At 46.0% G+C, this 21,951-nt stretch overlaps 1 protein-coding gene across 1 annotated transcript; it reads right to left on the reverse strand.

The window, feature by feature from the left end:
- Positions 1–575: 575 nt before the first annotated feature.
- On the reverse strand, positions 576–21,003 carry GTPBP2 (GTP binding protein 2). Its single transcript, XM_032962902.2, has 12 exons — positions 20,550–21,003; positions 19,559–19,585; positions 16,801–16,985; positions 15,635–15,743; positions 14,476–14,673; positions 13,307–13,481; positions 9,234–9,453; positions 8,605–8,740; positions 7,256–7,314; positions 6,828–6,999; positions 5,888–6,052; positions 576–5,219 (listed from the first exon to the last, which is right to left on the reverse strand). The coding sequence occupies exons 1-12, from the start codon at positions 20,733–20,735 to the stop codon at positions 5,043–5,045; spliced, it is 1,809 nt and encodes a 602-aa protein (XP_032818793.1). The 5' UTR covers positions 20,736–21,003; the 3' UTR covers positions 576–5,042.
- Positions 21,004–21,951: the final 948 nt, after the last annotated feature.

The following is a 21,951-nucleotide window of genomic DNA, read 5'->3' on the forward strand; positions in this document are numbered from 1 at the left end:
ACCCTGAAAGAGCACTTAATCGTCCGTTTAACATATCCATCTTAAACTCTGATCCCAGCACTTACATTGTATATTTTAAAAAACTTAACCCAACTGCTTAAACAATAATTTAACTTTTGGTTTCCCAAGGGTGGTACAAAATTTGAGTAACTTCTAAAAATGCATTAAAACCACATTTTTCTACATAATCGCCCTTTTTAACAATGCACTTTTCATATTCTTAGCTCTTTCGGTGAAGTCACGTTGAAGGGAAGCAATAAAATATATATTTATTATTATAAATATATTTATAATAAATATATTTATTATTTTATTGTTTCCCTTCAACGTGACTTTACCGAAAGAGCTAAGAATATGAATTACTGCAGTCACGAAAGCTTGAAATTAAAAATTCACTTTTCATGTAATTCCTGGCACTTTTCAATTCCTTGGAGAAAGGACTTCTCTTCCAGGCCATTCAGTGTCCCCCATGCTGCCTCCTCCACCTCATCAGAACACTTTGAATGCATTCGTTTCTTCAGTTTGCTCCTTAAATTTTGGAAACATCTCAAACAAGCCACACGTGACACGGAATATAGTTTAAATTTAAGCAATTTAATATTCTTTTGTTTTTACAAAATGTACAGTTAACAAAAACCGAAAAAAATATACCGTAGTTATATATTTTCTTAAAACGAAGCATACGGAACGACCAAACAGGATGGACGAGCCCACCGGGGTTTGCGCACGAGACCCTAGGAACGGGGCACGCACGGACGCCGGACGCCGGACGCGGTATCGATCACGGCGGACAGCACAAAGAGCTACACAAACTCACCAGCGCCCCATGCTGCACGTGCTCGGCTCGAGCAAGAGACCGATTGCTCGCAAAGTGGGCAAAACGCCGACCGATTTTCAGACTCGCCGTTCGGCATCGAGTGAAAACGTCACGGACGTTTAGGCCCCAAATAGGAGGGCGACGGGGATCGTTGGAAACCTTGCAATACACGACAGCACTGCAAAATTTTAAGGTCGTGTTATCCACGAAGGTGACCCGCCATTCACTTTCGTATATTTCTATACACTTTAAAAGATGTAGGTGATCAGTGTAATCATAAAGTGGACTCTTTACTTAGGATAATTCAGTTTGAAATAATTTATCCACATTGAGACGCAGACAAATGCTCCAAATACCATGACGTAACACTAACGGAACTGGAATTTTAACCCATGCTGGGATGGTGGCGATGCGTTCAGTAGAGTGTGTGTAAAATCAGATTTGCTCCATAAATAAGCCAAATCTTGTAAAATGACCTTTAAAAGTACACCCTGGAGCCAGAGTTAGTTATGAGATAATTATTAACAGCTATTATGAATATCAAAGGATTTTGTGAAAAAGAGCTTCATATCTCATCTAATTCCTCCAGGATAAATAAAGATGACGATTCTGTTAAACATCAATGCTACCAATAGTAGAAATTAAAAAGTGAATGGCAGCAACTCCATTAGACGTTTCAAACATTGAATATTTTGCAGCCCGTCCATTCAGATTTGCCCCTTTATATTTCCATGAAGTTTAGCTAGGATTCTTTCTCCATCGTGCGTTAATCCGCTTAACAGGACCACATGCACATGCGACTTACGACGACAACAGCCGAGGGGTGAGTTCGAACGCTCAAGCGCAAGAATATCTGGGACGTCGATATCATTGGACGTTTAAAAATAACAAAACTAAATCGACCAAAAGTGCTTTGCCAGACTAGTACATAAACCTCGTAATGTTGCACACGAGCATTACAATAACAAACAACTAAACTTATGATGCACGCTTGCTAAGTGCTATGAATGTTTAAATAAAACTGGGTAACGTTGACACGTTGGAAGTATTTCGAATCCCGTGTGCACATCGCAGATGGACGGCACAGCCGGAAGTTTAACGTGGAGTCTGTCACAGCCGGCAGCCTGGTGGGTGGACGTCTGTGAAGTCTATTTAACGAGCGTCTTGGTGGTGTTCCTTTCCAACGATTATAAAAAGAATTCTGCCACCACCCCCCGATTTTCTTTAACCTTCTACACGGTGACTGTCAATCCAATTTCTATCTTAAGAGCATTTTTTGGGAGCATTTTTTTTTTATCCTGAAATTCATTTTCCATAAAACCTGCATCGCTTTATCTCAACGGATGTGAAGAAGGAAAAGGGCCTTTATCCGAGATTGGTGCCAGTCCATACAGTACTTAATAATTAACAACACCGCAACCTGTTTAACAATGGGTACAATATTGCGAAGTTTGAACAGGAAGTATTTGGCATGCTAAAAAAACCACGACGGTCAAGACCTTTACTGCATTAAAATGCATTGTATAAAGTTGTAAAACTTATTTAAGTCCACATCCTTTCTTGGGTGGACTACAAACTTTATCGTTAAAATGATGCAGCAGTGAATGCCAAAAGGCACCATTTACCTCGAGCAATGTTGCAAGTGCGATGAAGATTTTCCTAGTTTACCTCAGCCTCGAGCGGGGCATGGCAGGCACAGGGCATGCAGAACAGAAGGGCAGGCATGTGGTAAAGTCCCCCTGTTTAGCGATGAGCAACTGGCACCTGCCACAGCCGACGACGAGTGTCATCAAGCTCGCCGATGTGTTATTGGGTTGTAGTGCGCATCGTTCAGGACGACATCAGACGTTCCGATGCACGTGCCCGGAAGCTTTTTACAGGAATCCGTTTGCCACCGCACCACACGAGCCGCGGTACAACCCCAAACAAAACATCGAAGAGCTCTACAGTACGGCCACGAAAAGCTACGCAAGTAGTACCGGGGTCGGTGTAATGAAGATCAAAGATACCTTGTGCGTGTGCTTGGCGTATGATATTTCACGTCAGTATCACGGAGACTGCATATAACATACATGTATGCACCAATATGCATACAAGACATATGTATAATGCATATCTCTTACATACACATAGATATACACACACAAATATATACAGGTGCACAGATATAATTGTTTAACCTGTAAAATTATGTTTATCCTGTAAAACAAACAGCGTATGCTTCAAACAGAACGTAAAATCATGCTGATGAAATTAAAAACAGTGCTGGAGTATAAAATGAGCAGTTACGAGGGTAACGTATCTTTTAACTTATCCATAAATACCAGAATTATATTGTAAAATCTACCTATGTTGCTGATAAAAAAACCCATGAAGACAATTGCTCCTGTCTTGGCATCAAGGCAGACAAGGTCAACAGTCGTTTCTTAAATATATCACACTGCCAATAGCACCAACAGTGCACTGTCCTCATCAGATGTTAATTAGAAGCACACAGCAGATAACAAAGGTGGTAATTGCACTGATTGCAGCATACATTGTAAGGTCAACACACAAACTCAAATAAATATTGAAACTCCACAGCGGTACGCCCGTATGAAGGAAGAGTTCGGCTACTCCAACCAGACTGGCAAAACGACGAGTGAGCCAGCGATAAGTTTTTGCGAGGCAGACAGCATTGTCCTCGAAATACCAGAGCTAATTCGGGAGTAGGTACACACCGATCTATTAAGTTTTACTCACATAACTCAATTATTTCTAAGAAGACGGCAGCTGATCAATTGGAAGCTTCTTTTCCTGCTCAAGTGCTCAAGCATGCATATAATTGCATAAAAATTTGTAATGGGTTTAAAGTCACTTAACATTTAAAAATTTATCTTATTTGGATCATAAGTGCAGTGCAGTACTCTACAGCAGTGACCGAATGATTGGCACTTGACATTTATGTGCAAAGTGGAGACGCGGATGGCAAAAAGTAAGCATTGCTTTGCACGCCGTTCAATTTGTAAACTTCACAAATGCGAATGTCTTGTTATTTTTTGGGGTCCCGCCCCAAAAGACCCACAGTTATATGCAGGACAAGGTTTATCCTCTCACATTATTTCGAGGACACACTTATCTGGTCGTGCCAGCACAAGCAACTTAAAAGCCACGTGACCAATGCAGACATGGTCCCATGGCGAATAAACCCCACCAAATCCTGGGACTGGCCGTTGCGCAAATCAGAAGGAAGCCGAAACTCGTGCCTCGAAGGGGTTGAGAAATGTGCATGCACAAGTGTTTCAATAACACTGGAGTGAGAACAATAAAATACTCCTTGTTGAATCGAGGCGAGCTAAAAAAAGCCTGAGTGAGCCTGTGACTTATCTTGCTGGATCAACGGTGAGCTAGAAGCCTGAGTTAAGTCTGCTACTTCGTGAGCACAGGGTACAATGTGAGTGTGGCCTCGTGGGTTCAGTTCAGGGCAAGCCCTGCTTCCCGTGACCAACTGTGGAACACTCCTATGTCATGAGCACGTGCCCTATGACCTTTAACCTGACTGAGCTCCCATCTCGGAAAGAGCGCTGCATTGACAAACTCCAAGCGCTCTACCGTGGAAGTCCCGTTATGTTATTCTACAACAAACTGCAACCTTGCTGTTCGTGACTATATTGTGCTCCACTGTTAAACAAGGAGATGTTTACCTCGTGACATCTGCACATGCATATACTGTAAAAAGAAAAAAAACGATTTGTCTTTGCTGATGGAGATCACTGCATATATGGTGAAAACTCTGTGTGTGTGTGGCGTTTAAGAAGAATGCGTCTCGGGTTAAAATACAAGGAGAATAAAACTAGCATTGTGTTTTAAAATATCTTCACCGTATCCGGCTGAAGCCTGCAGCACCAGGGAACCGCACGTTCATAAGGTAACCTCTTATTCATGGTTCTTTCGGTAAAGTCACGTAGAAGGGAACAAATAAAATAATAAAAATATAAAACAAAAACATTTTCACGACGTTTCGACTGATGATGATTGCTTGTGTTGCAGTCGAAACGTCTTGAGAATTTTACTGTTATATATTTTTATTATTTTATTGTTTCCCTTCTACGTGACTTTACCGAAAGAACCAAGAATATGAATCCCTGCAGTCACGAAAGCTTTCAATCAAAAGGTAACCTCTACTTTGCCGAAAGGGAGAATCGACAGCAGTCTCTTCTCTTACTTCATCCTCGGCTCCCTGCTTTCACGAGGAACTGTCGTCGGACGACGGAGAGGCCGGCAGCGAGTGCAGCTTGGTCACGTGACCCATGCCTCGGGTGGCGCCCTCGCGGATGAGCAGCTTGGCGCCCAGGCGGATGTACTCGGGCTGCTTGATGAAGCGCAGCGTCACCACGGCTTTCTCGCCTGTCCGCACGTTCTCCTGCAAGCAGTCACGGCCGTCGGAACTTATTCGAGTTTTTGACTCAAAAGGCCTCGGCAACGACGACAGAACTGGCCAAACATGCCAATGCAGGACCCTCTGGAAAAAGGCGTTTTGTACGATGTAGAAGGGCCATTTCCTAACATGTAGCCTATTGTACGTTTGTCCTTTCAGGGCAGTGTTATTGACGAATGTTGTTATTTGTGCTCATGCTCCACTGCTCATGCAGTATCGCAAAAAAATAAACTTTGATCTTGAGACTCCATGAAGTTTTCCTGGATATTTCATTATTATTTTACACCAATTGCATCGAATGCATCAAAATTGCATTGCGAAATTAAATTGCCTTTTGAATTAAATTTGCTTCATTATGGGACATCAAGTAATAATAAACAGATCATCACCAAGTCCATAGTCATGAGATTATCACTCTAACCGACTGCGGGCACACGAAGGTGGATACGGACAAGCTAATGGCACGTGGCTAACGAGAAACAAGATTTATATCTCAAGAAGAAGGCTAACTTGACTTGTACATTTTTTGGCTCGGCTTTTGTACGCGTAGGTTTCTAACAGCCCTGGGCCTAGCCACTCGGCTCCTGCAGCCAGCCACTGTTGACACCGTTTCGCTTTTGGTCCCGACAAACACGGACCCCCGCCCCGCTCACCTTGTCGAGGATGTCCTCCACGATTGCGGTCTGCCGCACGTTGCTCACGTGCACCGTCACCTGGAAGCCCTGCCGCACCGTCTTGGCGTGGAACAACAGCACGATCTCGGCATCGAACGCCCAGCACACGGTGGGGCACATTTTGGGGCTCACCAGCACCATGCCCTTTTGGGGGGGGGGGGGGGGGCAGACCACGGACAGCAGTGAGGAGTAACAGTTAGGTACGCAACGGAATGTTGACTTTACTAAACATCACGTGGACCATTGGCGAAGCAATGCCCAGCATGACACGGCTGAAGCAGATGACGTCACCCCCAGTCCAACCGTTTTTTCTTTAGTAGAGTAATCATGTAGTGTATGAAATTACTCTCACTGACGGGGAGTAACAGGTCTCCTGCTTACACTTTATTAATCCTACTCTCACACCCGTTGTAGGCACACCTATGACTGCCTTTCACTGTCACCACACACTCTGCTTCTCCTACTACCCACTCTCATCTACCCCGCACCTCACCTACTCTCTCCTATCTCGCCGCTGCCCTCTGCCCTTTCCTACACCGCCCCGTACCACCCACTCACCCGTCTGTCCCGGGCGGGCGGTTCAGCCAACACCCGCCCGGCGACGGCGTGAGGGGCGAGGTCCCGTTGACAGCCCGAGTGGCAGCGGCGAGATGTCTTCTCTCTTGGTCCGCGAAAAAACTCACTTTACTCACGCGCACTCCCGCTTATATACCTCACGTGCTCCCCACTTAAGCTGTCGCCTCTACGGCGCCTCTTGCGCTCATTAATCCCTAATCACCGCCCCCATCTCCCGCCTCTCCGGCGCCAACCTCGTGCCGCAACGCGCACACCTGCTCGTCCCCAATTTGACCCTCTCGACTGCGCGCCCTGAGTGTGTCCTCGGTTACCTGGCAAGCCGCCTGGTGGACACCGCGCTCACCTTGCGCAGGAGGTAGCGGTCGAAGGGGCCCAGCGCGAGCGTGGCGGCCTGGCCGGCGCGCAGCACACGGCTCGGCGCGCGGTTCCTCTGTATGGTGGCGACGGCGACCGGTAGGAACTCGCCACGTTCCGTGGGCCCCACCACGAAGCCATCGCCCTCCCGGCACACGCCACTGCGCGGAGGAGAGGACACCGCAGATCGTTCAAGGTCCCAACCTCCCACGTAGATGCAGGAGGACCAACTACAAGTGTGACTTCATAAAGCAATCGGCTACAATCGGCGCTTCGGTTATGCACATTACCGCGGTTGTGGCTTAACCAGTCTTGCGGAAAAATGTATCAAATATTTTAAAGCGTTGGCACGTTTCATTATTTCAGACATGGACTGTTAGATCCGCAATGAGAATTCCACTTGCGTAACATTCTCACCTGTATAACGTTCCTCCGACCACTGTGCCCACTTCAGGTACCGTGTAGATCTCATCCACCTGTGCCAGTCATAACATAGGCAACGTGTGCATAAGCAAGCATACTTTATTTTAAGAAATGTAATCAATGTTATTACCAGATAATCCTGAGAATTTTGCATAAACGCACTTTCATTTGTTCCAAGTCTTCCTCTGAAGAAACTAGCACTCTCCATAGAAATGTGGAAGTTGTAGAACTGGCTCAAAGCCGGCACCAGATATGACCAATGCCATTCTCTGCATTGGCCATGACAGTCCCCATTTCAGATGGCCTGTTCCAGTGTCTTGAAGCATTCGCAAGATTTACGATTTTATACGGGTTAAAGAAAATGTTCTGGCTTCTCGCTAGACTCATATACCAGAAAAGGATGGAGCTATGAAAGTGTAGTGGCATAGAATAAGTAATGTAGCAGCAGAGCGCTGGCTGCTGGTGGGGAAGGGGAACTGTGGCTTACAGCAGCCCTGACGTCAGCAGGCCACGTGATAGACCAGAGGGGATGTCTGGGGGAAAGGTTACAGAAGGGGAACGTGGGGGGAAGCCCGGGAAGCCGCTGGTAGGTTCTAGAGAGGGGGCGTGGCCTGGGCGGAGCGAGGCCACGCTGGGAGCATACAAGGGGGGTCCTGAGCGAGAGCTCGGGGCTGTCGTATGGAGTGGGATCCCCGTCGTGCTGTTGAAGATCGTCGCCATCGTCGCTGTCGTCTTCACTCGACATTGCGCTGCTAGACGCTAGTTGTCTGTCTCGTTTCAGCGCCGTCAGTGTCAGACGGCTAGCGTTGTGTATAGGCTAGCAACACTAAATAGTGTGTACCCACGTAGCGTTGTGTATAGGCTAGCGACAGGAGATCGTGTACCAGCGTAGGGTGTGTATTGTGCCGAGGGTGCTCGTTAAATAAAAGAAGTGCCTCCAAGTCTTAGCGTTTCCGAGTTAAGTCACTACACAAGTAGTGGGTGGAATTGGCAGAGCAGTAGGTAGAGCCAATGAATAGGCTGTGAGGCCAGCATCCGAAAGAGGGGCCACACTGTGTGGGTGGGGATACCGAGGTGGGTGTGGCTAAGTAAAAGTGGGCGGGGCTGAGGGAGGGCTTGGCAGCTCATAACGTGTCCTAGTTGAGCCTCCCAGAAATTTGGTAACTTCGTATTTTTTCACTATTACATCGACTCCATTGCGGATAATTCAAAATTACCATCAGAAATGAGTACTCAACAATTAAAGAGGGGAAGCTTTACCTCAGGCTAGATTTACAGATAACCACGCGCATCAGGTGAATCGCAGCGTCAATGGTGGTGGTTAGCAGCGGTGAGATGCTCACCTGAAACTCGGCGAGCTGCTGCATTAGTTGCTCCTGCTCTTGCACGTTGCTCTGAGGCGGGAGCACGTTGAGGAAGGTTTTCAAGAGGTCCAAGTTCTTCCCAGTCACGTTGGACACGGTGAAGATCGGTGTTATACTAGAGAAGACACGGAAACAAACGTGCTGTTGCAAGATGGAAAGTGGCATCGCAGGACCGTGAGGAATGGGCGAGGAAGTGGCGCTGCGGTGGCGAGATGTGAAATCCCTCGTCTGGTATGTAGGAGGTTGTGGGTTCGATCCCGACCCTCATGCCTGCTTTATATTTGGAGTTTGCATGTTCTCCCTGTGGTCATGTGGATTTTTCTCCGGGTCCTCCGGTTTTTCCCTCCACATTTAGAAACGTGCACTTAAAGAGTATTTGGCTGCTATAAATTTCCACGTGATGAACCACTTCGTCGAGCTGTATAGAAGCCTGGTCGCTTCTGAAAAAGAGCTATATAGCTCAGTGGGCCTAACCTGGCAAAAAAATTATCATAGTTTTTAGTTAAATTTTAGAGTGGCAAGACCTTAACCCACAAAATTGATAAATGAACGAGGATGACGAGGAGCAACTCATACAAAGATGTAAGAAGAGACAGCCCCCCGCCCACCTGCTGCACTGTGGGAACTTGGTGGCGGCGGTCATGGCGTCATCAGGGCCGCACACGAGTAGCGGCACTTTGCTGCAGCTGGGGCTGCGCAGCAAGCGCTCGAGCTGACGCACGGTGCGCTCCACCGTGCCGGGCGAGCACACGTCCACCTTGCTCACCACGATGAAGAACGGCACCTTGAGCGCCATCGCCAGCCCCAGATGCTCCTTGGCCGTCCCAACTGACAACGAGAACAGAACGGACGTTAAACGTCTTTCGCACCGTACGTAGCCAACCGCGCTAATCGGAGGTGCGGGGGAAGGACAAGAAACTAAACACAAAAAGCAGAAATTAGTTTAAAAAAAGTGCATAGCTCTAGTGGTTTTTCCTAATATCGGAAGGAAGAGCGTTCCAGACGGCCGTAGTAGAGCCCCTGAAAGCGTGCGATGCGGTCACAGTCTTTGTTCGATGGCTAGACAAAAGCCGCTGCTGTGAGGATGACAGGAGTTCGAGTGATGGTTCATGCTCCTTGACAAGATCAGCAAGGTATTGTGGTTAATTTTTCATAAAATGTAAAAGTAAAAAAAATAAAAGAGGTTGCCGATTGATATTACACGAGGAGTATCAGAGCTGGATTAAAGGAAATTAAGTGGAAACCCAAAGCAATGTTCGTGTGTGGTTCTGGTTATAAGTGCTCACGAATAGCACTTGCTCCTACAGTCTGTTAAAGGCTATGAGGGGGAACGTTGTCTTTGTGGTTATTGGTTACCAGACCAACATCTCACTACACTTGACAGCCAAGTTTTATGATAGGTGGCTGCCCAGATTGTAACCCAGGATCTCAAAAGTACCAGCTCAGTCCTCTCTCTGACCCTTGACTCACCTTTTGTGAATGTATTTTAACTATATTGCCTCTCGGATTGTTTAAATGAAGTCCTGCTGTTAAATTTTGGCGGTTACACTGCCAAACCTATCAGAAACATATCTAAGGTCACAGTCCGATATTAAAGTGTACACTTAAGAGCAAAGACCCTTTGGCATTTTCAGTTAGGCAACCGCGGCCTGCTCTCGTCACCCAATTTTTTCTAAATAAATAATAAACTGACAATGATTACCTCACTAAGTTAAATAGAGGGCATCAATCTCTTTCAAAAATAGCAGTGACACATTCCAAGCAAATGTGTTGTATTTTTATGCCAAGTTACTATTTTTATTATTTTATTACAGTACTGTAGGTGGATTTCAGACCATCAAACACAAACAGGTTTGTCACAGGGCTTAGGTGCTGAGCAAATAACCCCCAAATGGCAACACTGAAGCACACAAAAACAGGTACCTTCCTGTTTTGTAATTTGTTTTCAGGAAAAGGTCAGCGATACTTTGCTGAACAAAAAGAAATTGCACCTTGGCAATGGATTCATGCAACCCAAAGCAAAATAAAAGTTAGGACCACTCAAAAACATCAAACATTTCATACAGAATCAACATCAAACACCTTCCAATTGAATAAGCAGCTATTGGCCGCACCTCAAGTCACTGGTACATCACACACATTTGACACTCGGCAACAACACTACACTCAGCGCTAAAAACAAAGCACCCTTTTGCGGAAAGTGCTGTTTGCGAGCAGCTATGAAGGTCGTCATGGCACACGAAGAAGGATAGGTGGCCAGGACCATGTCCATACGTCTGTCTCCCTAGTGGCAATGTTTAAACATCGCACCAGGTACTCATTTGAGGCCGAGTCGACCTAGGGGAGATCCAAGACTGGTTCAGATAATCGTCACCGGTGTTGGCCATGAGCAGAAATTTAACTCGGGTTGCTGGGTCCGTAGTGCAGCACGCTACCCACCCGCTACACTCCTGCTTCCCCCCACTCGGCAACACCACTCAACAGAGGCGAACAGAAACCTTATCAGTCACAAGCAAGCATAAACACAAAGCCATAACCCCCAACTCGACACCTCACCTTGTTCGGCTGACCTGTACACGGTGCTCGGGACGTTTATTAATAACCGGGCTTCACTTTTCCAGACTTCAGCAGGCGAATCGGGCTTCAAAACATCCCCTTACACAATCGAGTGAGGGGGGTGCTTGGCAAAAACAAAATCCCTATGGGGGGGGGGGGCACAGAGTGCCTGTTCAGCTTAACCATAACACTTGCAGCCTGACTGCCAATTGCACAACCCCAGCACGCATTATCCCAGCAAACGCAGTGAGAATATTCCCATGGATGATGAGAATTTTCTCAGCAGAGGTCGCCGGGTGGCTCACAGATCAGAATGCAGAGTTGGCAACCAATGAGATCCTAGGATTAAATCTGAGTTTCAGCTGCCCGTGACCTAACACGATTCGGAGATGAAATGAGTTAATGATCTCAGCCTGGTCTTCAATGACCGCACAAAAAAGGCCATCACATAAACATTGCTTCTTCCACTCAACTTCCAGAGAGTTTGAGAATTTTAAATACCAGCTTGTCTGTCACGGAACAAACATTACTCGTGGTGGCAGGGCAAGCGGGAACGTGCTGTCCTCCGCCCCCCCCCCCCCCCCCCCCCGTAACTGTGGACCAGAGGTCACTTGAAGGGATCTCAGAGGTAGAATTTTGATTTAAAACTTTAGTGACTGCAGGAATTTATATACTTTGGTTCTTTCGGTAAAGTCACGTAGATAGAAAACAACAAAATAAAAAAATAAAAACTCAAGACGTTTCGATCCCCCCCCCCCTCATGACGACCGCTTGTGTTGCAATCGAGACGTCGTGAGTTGTTGTTGTTGTTTTCTATCTTCGTGACTTCTCAGAGGTAGCTCTGTGATATCTGCTTTTGTGGGGTGTTGTCTAACGTGAAGAGTTACACTACTCTGCAAGAGATCTGAAGGGATTATTTTTCTCATGACATACCAAGAGAGAACACCTGGGATACAATTGGGATAAAGATTATTTTACTTTCAAAAATGTTTTCATAAACAACTTTTTTCCTCTTCGCTGGTTATTTTTAGTCCGGATTGCACATGAAAAAATATATTTTGAGACTGCACCCTTGAACACTTTCACAAGACATGATGAACAAGCATCAGTCATGGGTCAGCAATTACGGCCATCAAGTGATGAGCTGCCTTTTATCATGACACAAATACCATATTATATATACTCACAACGGAACCGAGAGGCCCCCCCCCCACAACATTCACAAGTGCAAGATGACTTTAATTTTAAAACGTCACTATCCACTTTTAAAAGTTTTATTGCATCACCTCCCCACAAACGACTGCAAAATAAAGTTAATTATTCACTTCGTTTACTTATTCCACTTACTCTTGAAAAAAATTACTTTCTGAACAAAGAGCTCTTCTGGCACGTCAAGTTTTTGCAGGACGTCACCTCAACAATCTTTTTCATCTTCTAAAGTTGCTCAGAATTTACTAACAACTCCATTATCTGTTTCTGCTTGTGGATACGAAGATGCCAAGCTAGTTCTCTGGAGTGACAAGATAACATTTAGCCTGTGCATTGAGTGCAGACGCAAGTCACCCCAATTGGACTCTGGATAATGATGCTGCCGTATTTATGGATTTAATGCCACAGCCAAACACATTTCAACGCAACACGCCTTAGATTAGATTAAAGAGCATTATGGAGGGAGGCGACTGGGTGGCTCAGAGGTCAGAGTGTTGAGCTGGCACTGATTAGATCTTGGGTTTCGATACAGGCAACCACTTGCGATTAAAACCAGGTTCTCAAGTGCAGTGAGTTGGTGGTTTGAGAATGGTCACCATGACTGCACGGTGCAATAATTCCAAAGATAACTCTCTTCGCCGAATGGCATGACACCAAGAACATAATTTTTATATATATAACGGAGCAGTTCCACAAATTAGGCAAACTTCCAGTGAATATTACTATATCATCCCACCCACCCCATTTCACCGACAATTGAGAATTGACCGCAACAACAATTCCCCGCATCTTCAAAGCGTGCATCTAAAAATGCACACCTGAAATCGTGCAGCTGCCCAATAACGAGGGGGGGGGGGGTAACCAAGGCAATTACAACAGATGGGCGGAGAAAAGCTGTAATCCATCCGTCGCTTACCGAGACCAGTGTTGGCGCCAACCACGAGCATGGCGAAGTCGGGGGCGTAGCTGGTGAGGCCGAAGATGGTGGTGCGCAGGTATTTGTGGTGGCCGGCCAGGTCGATGAAGGTGATCATCTTGGAGGAACTCTCACAGATCTCCTCTGCCGTGCGCGAGCCGTTGTAGTTAACCACCTGCGGCGAGCGGTAATCAGATCCGACCACGTGAGCAGACTTTGCACGGCCAAGTTTTGCGAACTTGATATTTATTAACTTCGTATTTAATTGCAGCCCTTTGCCTATCCGCTGTTGGATGAAGGACTCTTCTAAGCCGTGCGCGTCGTGCGGTTTGTGTGACAAGAATTCACCGCGATGGTCATTGCGGGTCAGTAAAGGGGGAGCCCAGGACTGGTTCAGATACCACATGCCACTGATGTTAGTCAAGGCCAAGAATTTAACTCAGTTCTCTGGGATCATAACACAGTGCACACATAATAACAATAACGTAATTTATTTACACACGAAAGCCTAACTTAATCATAAGACATTCAAGCTAGAGCTCCATTGGGATCTTTGGCAAAATTCAATTTCAGTGAGTGCATGCTTAGGGGAACCCAGAGAAAATGCATGCATATAATAGGTTAACACTCAAAAGTCAGTGCACATGGGTTTCATGAAACCACTTTCTGCACTGCCATCATCTGGATACCCTTAGCCTAGAAGATTTTAGAGTTTCACGAACTTGTGTGATCTACCAATTGTGGTCTCGAAAGAGCCAAATCATAGGCGTACGCTTGAAAATAAAACCGGCTTGTTTTATCGCTGGGCTCTTGCATGGATCTAAATGCAGGTTGTTAATTACACTGACCAGCATACTAAAGCATGGCCAAATAACCTCCATGACCGATTGCAATGCAAGAGACATCTGTCTCAATGAGCTCTCATCGGTATATACAAAAAAATCATCACAGGTGTGCTGCATGTGTTTGTTATATATACACAGCATGACTACAAAGGAATGTTATTCATAGTGTAAATGCAGAGGTCATAAAGGGAGTCGTCATGGTAAATTGTATGAGCAAACACAAGAATACGATCAGGCAAAAATACTGAAATATTTAGCATCAATCTGAAACAGCGGAGGAGATTAAGTCGGGCTATGCACACACATTTGGGATTTGTGACCCACCTCGCCCTTGCTGTTGAAGCCCAGAATCTCGAAGCTGATGCTGGAGGTGCGCCCAGACTGGATTTCATGAAGGTGGCGGAAGAGGTTGAGACGCGCGCGACCCCTCCCGTTGTCCAGCTCTCCTTGCGTCAGAACACCCAGCAGTGTCGACTTGCCCGCGTCCACGTTGCCCAGCACCGCTACCCGCAGGTCCAGGAACTGCAGGCACAGACGATGGGGTTGGGGGGGGGGGGCGGGGCACGACGCACTTCAGCAAAACGCAATTTAAAACAAGTTGGGAAACATTACTTACGTGGCGTGGAGCATGTAACGATTTCTCAACGAGCACTTGTCCTCGAAAGTATTCAATTAGCGTTAACGTTAAATTCCAAGCCACGCAACAAGACGATGTTGCACGTAATCGCATTGGCCGAATAGAGTTATCCAATTAGTGCCCGTTTTGTTTTTTTGCCAAGTTTTGTTTGGGTGAGCATTACATTAATTTGGCTGGTTTTCTAAAGGATAATGTCCTAAAAACATGACAACATTTTACTGACATTTTATTTACATTGGATATCTTTTCGAGTTATCATGACCGCATGTCACAGACAGACAGATCAACAGAGCTTATGCGTTAACGCTTTCAACCATAGTTGGATACTTGTCATTAAAGTATCCCTTGGTCATTCACTGTTGCGCGAGGAAACCCAACAGGATTGCTTGGCTTAAAATTGGACTTTGCACCAATATACCCCATAGACAGAAAGGGCTGGATTTCACGTGTGTGGATCATCCAGTTTATGCCAGTGGCGTAATAAGAAGGCATATTGTCTGTGGAATACTGAAAGGAATGTCCTCCAAAGAAAATACATTTTGACTTCCACCCCCAAACCAATCATATTATTGTGCCACCAATGCTGTACCTAAAACAGGGCCCCCAGTATTGCTACAGTCGTTGTTGCAGGAAACCCATGAGATGCCAGTTCCGCAATGGGTTGAATGTAACCGTGTGGAGCTTTGGAGTGTTTTTCTCTCGTACATGTGGCCTTTCTCTGGCCACTGCACATTCCTCTCACATGAAGCCAAGCAATCTTGCAAGGAGGTGACCAGACTCAGTGACACTCTTTTCTAGATGATAGACATGATGAAAAACCCACAATAAAGACCAATGGTCACCTACCTGTTGGTCATCTGGGACCTTCCGTATCAAGACCTCAGCCACCATTTTTGGGCACTTGTCCTCAAACTCCACGTTTCTTTCTCGTAATATTGTTAAGTCTGCTCCAAGCCTGTTCAAAACAGACAATAAAAAAACCCACAATCGTCAATAGAACTGACTTACACAGAAAAAATATATAACAGGTGATGTTTAGGGCAAATGGCGCTTATTCATAGTATATTAAACAATACATTATATTACAGTCGTTGAAAAAGCCCAAAATGTTCACGTATGTTGCAAATTAGCCTTTTCTTACTAAGTCATGGTATTGAGATAATTGGCTACAACTGTTCCATTTTAGATATTGGCATGACAAACGTGCATACCGAACCCATATGAAGAACAGCACTACGTGGATTGGTTTTGCAAATACTTAAAAATACAATAGAGTACAATAAATAAATTATGGTTCAGGATAGCTATGCTTTTCGAGAATAAATTGCTTTTGTTCAGGACAATGTTAGACAATTTTCAAGCATGCAAAAACATACAAAAAACATACCAGAGCATATCACACCAAAACATTAAGATTCCAATGTAATACTTAAGTAAATATATACAAAATGTCATCCCTTTGTTTATTCACTGCTCGATAGCCTCCCGATGCTGCTTGAATTTCATTGCTACACCTCCGTGTAGCGGTAGATGTCCTCTTGGTCGTGTTACCTTCTTTGGCTGCCAACCAATCCAGAGTTGGTCTCGACCATCGGCTGTCATGCCTTTGAGCAATGTGCCCCTGCCCAAGCCCACACCTACCTTCCTTAACATTCTATGACGACTTGAAACGTGTGCAGTTTCGAATCAAGATGTTCCTCTTCTCGTCTCCGAAAAGTAATTCCAAGCATGCGCCTTTGCAAACTTTTAAGTTTTTGTTCCACTTTGTCAAATGTACACGTGTAAGATCCATGTGTCAGAGCAGGTTATATACATCGCTTTTGAAAAATGTAACTGAATGGGAAGAAACAAAACCAAAGTGCTTAGTGAATTCTGATACAGTATAAACAGCAGTTTGTAAAACTTAGAGGAGGTCGTTGTGTCTGTGGTCATGTTGACCTGTAATCAGTGTTTCAGTGGGCACGCAAACACAGGGGTGGGCAGGCGCGGAACGGGCAGTGACAAGTACTTACTTGTCGGCCATGCGGCGTAGCGTTTTCAAGGAGGCTCTCATCTCCTCCAGAGAGAGTCCAGCGATGAGGCCACAGTCTTCCACGCCGATCTGGTAAATGGCCTCACCGCGGCCCTCCTGTAACCTCCACTTCATCTGAGTGACGAGGTGCTCGAGGCGATACTGCGAAGGGTTCACCAGCTTCAACTGTTCATCGACGCAGTATGAAAGAAAAAAATAAAGAAAACAAAAAAGTCAAACACAATGAGCTTACTATTATTTTGTTCTTTAACAACAAGATAATCTTGGCCTGGTGTTGCTATTATCCCAAGGATGCAGCTCTGAAGCAATAGGGGATCCATTTATAGATTTTTCCACTGATGTCTAACGACCCTCTTTCTTCACATCAAGAAGCCACGCATCAAGTGACTGCATAGTGTGAAAGTGATGGCTCCAAATCTTACATAGGAGTGTTAATAGATTAAATCTGTGTACTTAGGTGGGAAGACAATGTCGAGGCCCTATATTTTCTCCATATTATTTTAGTAGGGTATCTATAAATGGATTTCCCTGTGCTTTACTCTGTTACAGTGGTTGGGTCTAGAAGCCTCCGATAAGTAATCATGTATATTTGCTCACGAAAGATGACTTGTTGATCTGCCTGGGTAATAAGGTGTTGTATGGCTTGCATAAGGTGATGCAAGAGTCTTAACATGTACACGAATGACAACATGCCTGATCTCTTGGACCCAGGCACAACCTAGGGCTAAATAATACATGAATTGGCGTGAAATACTTCATTCTTTGCTTAAGTTACTTAAAATGTATCACTATGGTATCCAGATGGGATGCAGTACTTGTATGCATTTTAACCAGGCTGTACATGAGAAAGTCATATATGCTCAAGTATCACCACTTAAAACTTAAATTGACAACAAGAAAACACAATCGCACATTTACTCTGTGGAGTTGATAACCTATTCCCATAACATAAAGAATCGGCTGATGCAATAATAGGTGGAAGCCGCATTAACGAAGGGCATCGGTTTACACGGGAGGGGCAAGGGCCATTTATTTACCCCTTCTCCTCTCCGATTACAAGTTCCCTGCTGGGAAACTAGGCACCGGTATGATTCCAGTTTCCAGTGTGACCACAGAATGTGTCCATCCAGCAATATATCCCAAACATCATCATCAGCCATGACCTAGCCACTGCTGGATGAAGGTCTCCATATGCCATCACAATCACACATGGTCACGATTATGCCACGGTTCATTTCACTCCTGCACATGAGCTGGTCATCCTTTAGCTGCCATTCTGTCACGAGTCTCGTCCATTCGCCATAATTAATTCGAGCGATGTCCTGCGACAGCCCCCATACACTTTACTTAACACTCAATATTTTTTGTTGATGTTGCGTTTGTTGTATATATTCCTATGCTCCTCTTTTTGCCTCTCCGTGTAATTCCAATCGTGCGTCTCAAAATAGCTGTCTTATTATATCAGCAAGAAGCCACGCATTAAGTGTTGGCAGCACATACAGAAATTGCATCTCATTCACCTACGTGCGTGGCTGTATCCCATGATATAATTCCAATTGATCTATTGAAACCACAATTACATAAGGCTAACTTACTGTTAGCAAAGAGTGCATGACGATATGAAGGAATGTACTGTATTCCACCAGTCAATGCTCTTTGCAAAATATATCAGACTTTATTTAATTTTTACCACCTAAAGATAAAGTCCTGGCACCATGGTTCACAAGCTGCAACGTGAATCTGGAACCCCGATTTTTATTCACGGCCACGGCTAACATCATGATATCTGAACTGGGCCTGGATTCTCCAGCTCACACAACTAAGTGTTTCAATATCATACAATGCAATTAAAGTGTGTCAGCACAGAAGTATTTTATCAGTACGATATGACACTTCAAAATGGTCAAAATATAGCAAAAGTTACTTTGTAACATCGGTAGAGTTAAGATAACTTTAGAGTCTGCCTAAAAAAAAGGAAGATTTCATAATACTAACGCGGTACTGTATTTAATATACATCAAACAACTTAAGATAACAATGTTATTTATCACGTATGCCAGAGCTCAATTTACCATCTAAAATAGCACACCACGGGAAAATCATTTATTTAAGCGTCAGTGACTTGAGTCCCAAGACTTATCAGGAGGGTCCTGAAAATGGGATGTGTTCAATTTCGTTTTACTGTAGTATCAATAAACAATCATACAATGAATGTGAGACTGAATTTTCAATTACTCTACAATGGGGGGAAAGCTTAACGATCAAGGGGCTAGTTTTCAACGAAGTTCCGACAGACACAATCCACTCGGTCACAAGGGAAGCAACAGGCCCGTGATACATCTTTCCGTATTGTTAAATAACAATTAACTGATTGACGACGGACCGCCTGCGCATGCCGTGTCAGTCGTGTGCGGTGTTGTTTGGCCATACTTTACCACGCCGGTCATTAAAAGAGGCGATAAGGAAGCTGAAGGACATCACTCGCCACTAACGTTAGCCATGGGCTAGGGAATTGAACTCAGGTCGCCAGGTTCAAGAGCACATTGTGCTAACAACCACTGCTATCTATTCCATGTGAACCAATCGGAATACCCTTTGTATTTTTAGAAGGCTTCTCCGTCTCCATGGGTTCTGACTGATTGCCCTGGCAGTAACCAACGTAATGTAGTCTTCTCTTCCATGTGACTAGTGGAGATGTGTTTACAAGACGGAAGATGACGTGTACACACCGACCTTACCTTATATTCTATATTCCCCTCTTCGGCCTGAAACAAAGTTAAGAAACTTGTTAATACTCGTCCACGGCATGATGCGAACAAATTACACAGAGCACAGCGATTACGGCATTATACAACACTTATAGCAACACGGTAACTGTTAACTACAAACATTGGAAACCACTGTCAGCCGTGGTCAATCCACTGCTGGTTTAAGGCATCCCAAAGCCGCCTTCGTCTCTCGAGATCTTGAGACGTGACAATCCACCCTGCACCCCAGCTGATTACAGTGTCGCTCCATCTCCTCTACATACGTGCTCCCGTACACAAAAAAAACACCCCATCACGGTGGGTTTAAAACTAACTTCATCTATAGCGCCCCGAGCATACGGACACATCCGAACACTTATTAAACCAATCTCGCAAGTAAAAAAAAGTGTGTTTATTTACGGACATCAGTCAGCCCCAAACCAACCCCGCACGGGCGCCCTCGGCTCGGCCGGTTCCCCCCTCGCCCGAGGCGGCAGCGTTAACTATGCAAGACCGGTGCGTCAGCTTCGCTAGGCCGCGACCTCTACGGCGTTCAACGTCAGTCCACTGCTGGATGAAAAGCCTCCTTAAAATCCACTGTCGTCGTCGTCGTCTTTCGCTGCATATTACAAATAAACGTAGATGACAACAGCGACGGACTACTACGAATTGGCACGCGCCCAACTGCATATTCAGCGTGGAGACGGAGCGATCTATAATAAACTCTTGTGCAAAACACCGAGTGGACTGTTACATCGCGGCGCCTGTTCACCCAGAAGTGGATTAACCATGCGCCGATGCCGAGCACGATAACGCTTGCAAGCTATACCACATCGTCATCGTCGTCACCACCATTTGCCACATGCATTTTCTCTCCCAACACATTTTCTCCTCGAGACGATGATTGGTGGTGCTTGTGGTGCTGGTGGTGATGATGATGTTGTTGTTGTTGATGTTTTTTTGGCGGCACTCGCTTGCGCACCTCGGGCGGTAGAAATGGCTGTGGCTGAGGCTGGTGAAGGCTGTGGTTCTGGTTCTGGATCTGATGGGGCCGGGTGCGCTTCTTCTGCTGCTGTTGTTGCTTGCGGGATCGACCGCCGCCGCCGCCGCCTCGCTTGGGTCCGCACGGCGCCCCGGGGCCCGTGAACAGGTCGACCAAGGCGTCCATCTTCTTCCTCGTCCTCCCCCCGCCGCTCGAATCGAGCTCTCGCTCGCTCGCTCGAGTCTCTCTCGTCTCTCAACGAAGCCTCGACGCCTTGCCCTTGCGAGTGTCCTCTTCCATGAGACGCAACTAAACTACAACAACAACAATCGCGACGACGCGGAGAAGTCGCTGCTGCTGCTGTTGCTGCTGCGCGTTCGCTCGCCGTGCATCTCCAGCCACGAAGTCGTCATCACTGCGCCTCGGTCAGCGCCACGAGTGGTGGTGGTGACAGCCCCCCCCCTCGCCCCCCCCGCGCCCCCCCACGCGACCCCCCCCCGCCCCCCCCGTGCCCCCCCGTGCCCCCCCGCCCCCCCCGTGCCCCCCCCGTGCCCCCCCCGTGCCCCCCCCGTGCCCCCCCGTGCCCCCCCGCCCCCCCCGTGCCCCCCGCCCCCCCTCGTCCCCCCTCGCCCCCCCCGTGCCCCCCCGCCCGTGCCCCCCCGCCCCCCCGCCCGTGCCCCCCCGCCCCCCCCAGTGTTTATATCACGGGCCCCCTGGTGTCCAAACATCAGTACTTTGTGAGTGTAAAAAAATAAGTTTATCAAATAAAAATAATTTTAAATATTTAGGCGATCTACCCCCCCCAAACCCCCCCCCCCACCTATATTAAGGATAATATTGGTCGCGAAAGCCTACGTGTTAAACCATAATAATAATAGTTGTTTACCTTCTCTGGCAGTGGTAAAGCGGGAGGTTGCTGCTATAAGATGTGCAAACACCAAATATAAACCCATAATAGGGTGGGGGGGGGGGGTAGATCGCGTATATGTGTCGTTAAAGCCCGCCACCACCCGACACAGCCAACTAGTAAGAGTTGTCACGTAAACAGAACGTGGCCAAATCGTCACTAGTACAGCACTCGTGTATAGTGTAGTGTATAGTGGTGTAGTGTATAGTGGTGTAGTGTATAGTAGTGTATAGTGGTGTAGTGTATAGTGGTATAGTGTAGTGTATAGTGGTGTAGTGTATAGTGGTGTAGTGTATAGTAGTGTATAGTGGTGTAGTGTATAGTGGTGTAGTGTATAGTGTATAGTGGTGTAGTGTATAGTGTAGTGTATAGTGTAGTGTATAGTGGTGTAGTGTATAGTGTAGTGTATAGTGGTGTAGTGTAGTGTATAGTGTAGTGTATAGTAGTATATAGTGGTGTAGTGTATAGTGGTGTAGTGTATAGTGTAGTGTATAG

Source organism: Petromyzon marinus, chromosome 29 (genome assembly GCF_048934315.1).
Source record: "Petromyzon marinus isolate PM22_M1 ecotype Great Lakes invasive population chromosome 29, UKy_Petmar_22M1.pri1.0, whole genome shotgun sequence".
NCBI classification, from domain to species: Eukaryota; Metazoa; Chordata; class Hyperoartia; order Petromyzontiformes; family Petromyzontidae; genus Petromyzon; species Petromyzon marinus.

Excerpts from the sequence above, each read along its gene's own strand:
- GTPBP2 (XM_032962902.2), bottom strand. The coding sequence starts at position 20,735 with ATGGACGCCTTGGTCGACCTGTTCACGGGCCCCGGGGCGCCGTGCGGA. Across the intron at positions 19,586-20,549 it reads AGCCATTTCTACCGCCCGAG|GCCGAAGAGGGGAATATAGA; the intron begins GTGCGCAAGCGA and ends ACTTTGTTTCAG. Across the intron at positions 7,000-7,255 it reads GTCGGAGGAACGTTATACAG|TGGCGTGTGCCGGGAGGGCG; the intron begins GTGAGAATGTTA and ends TCCTCCGCGCAG.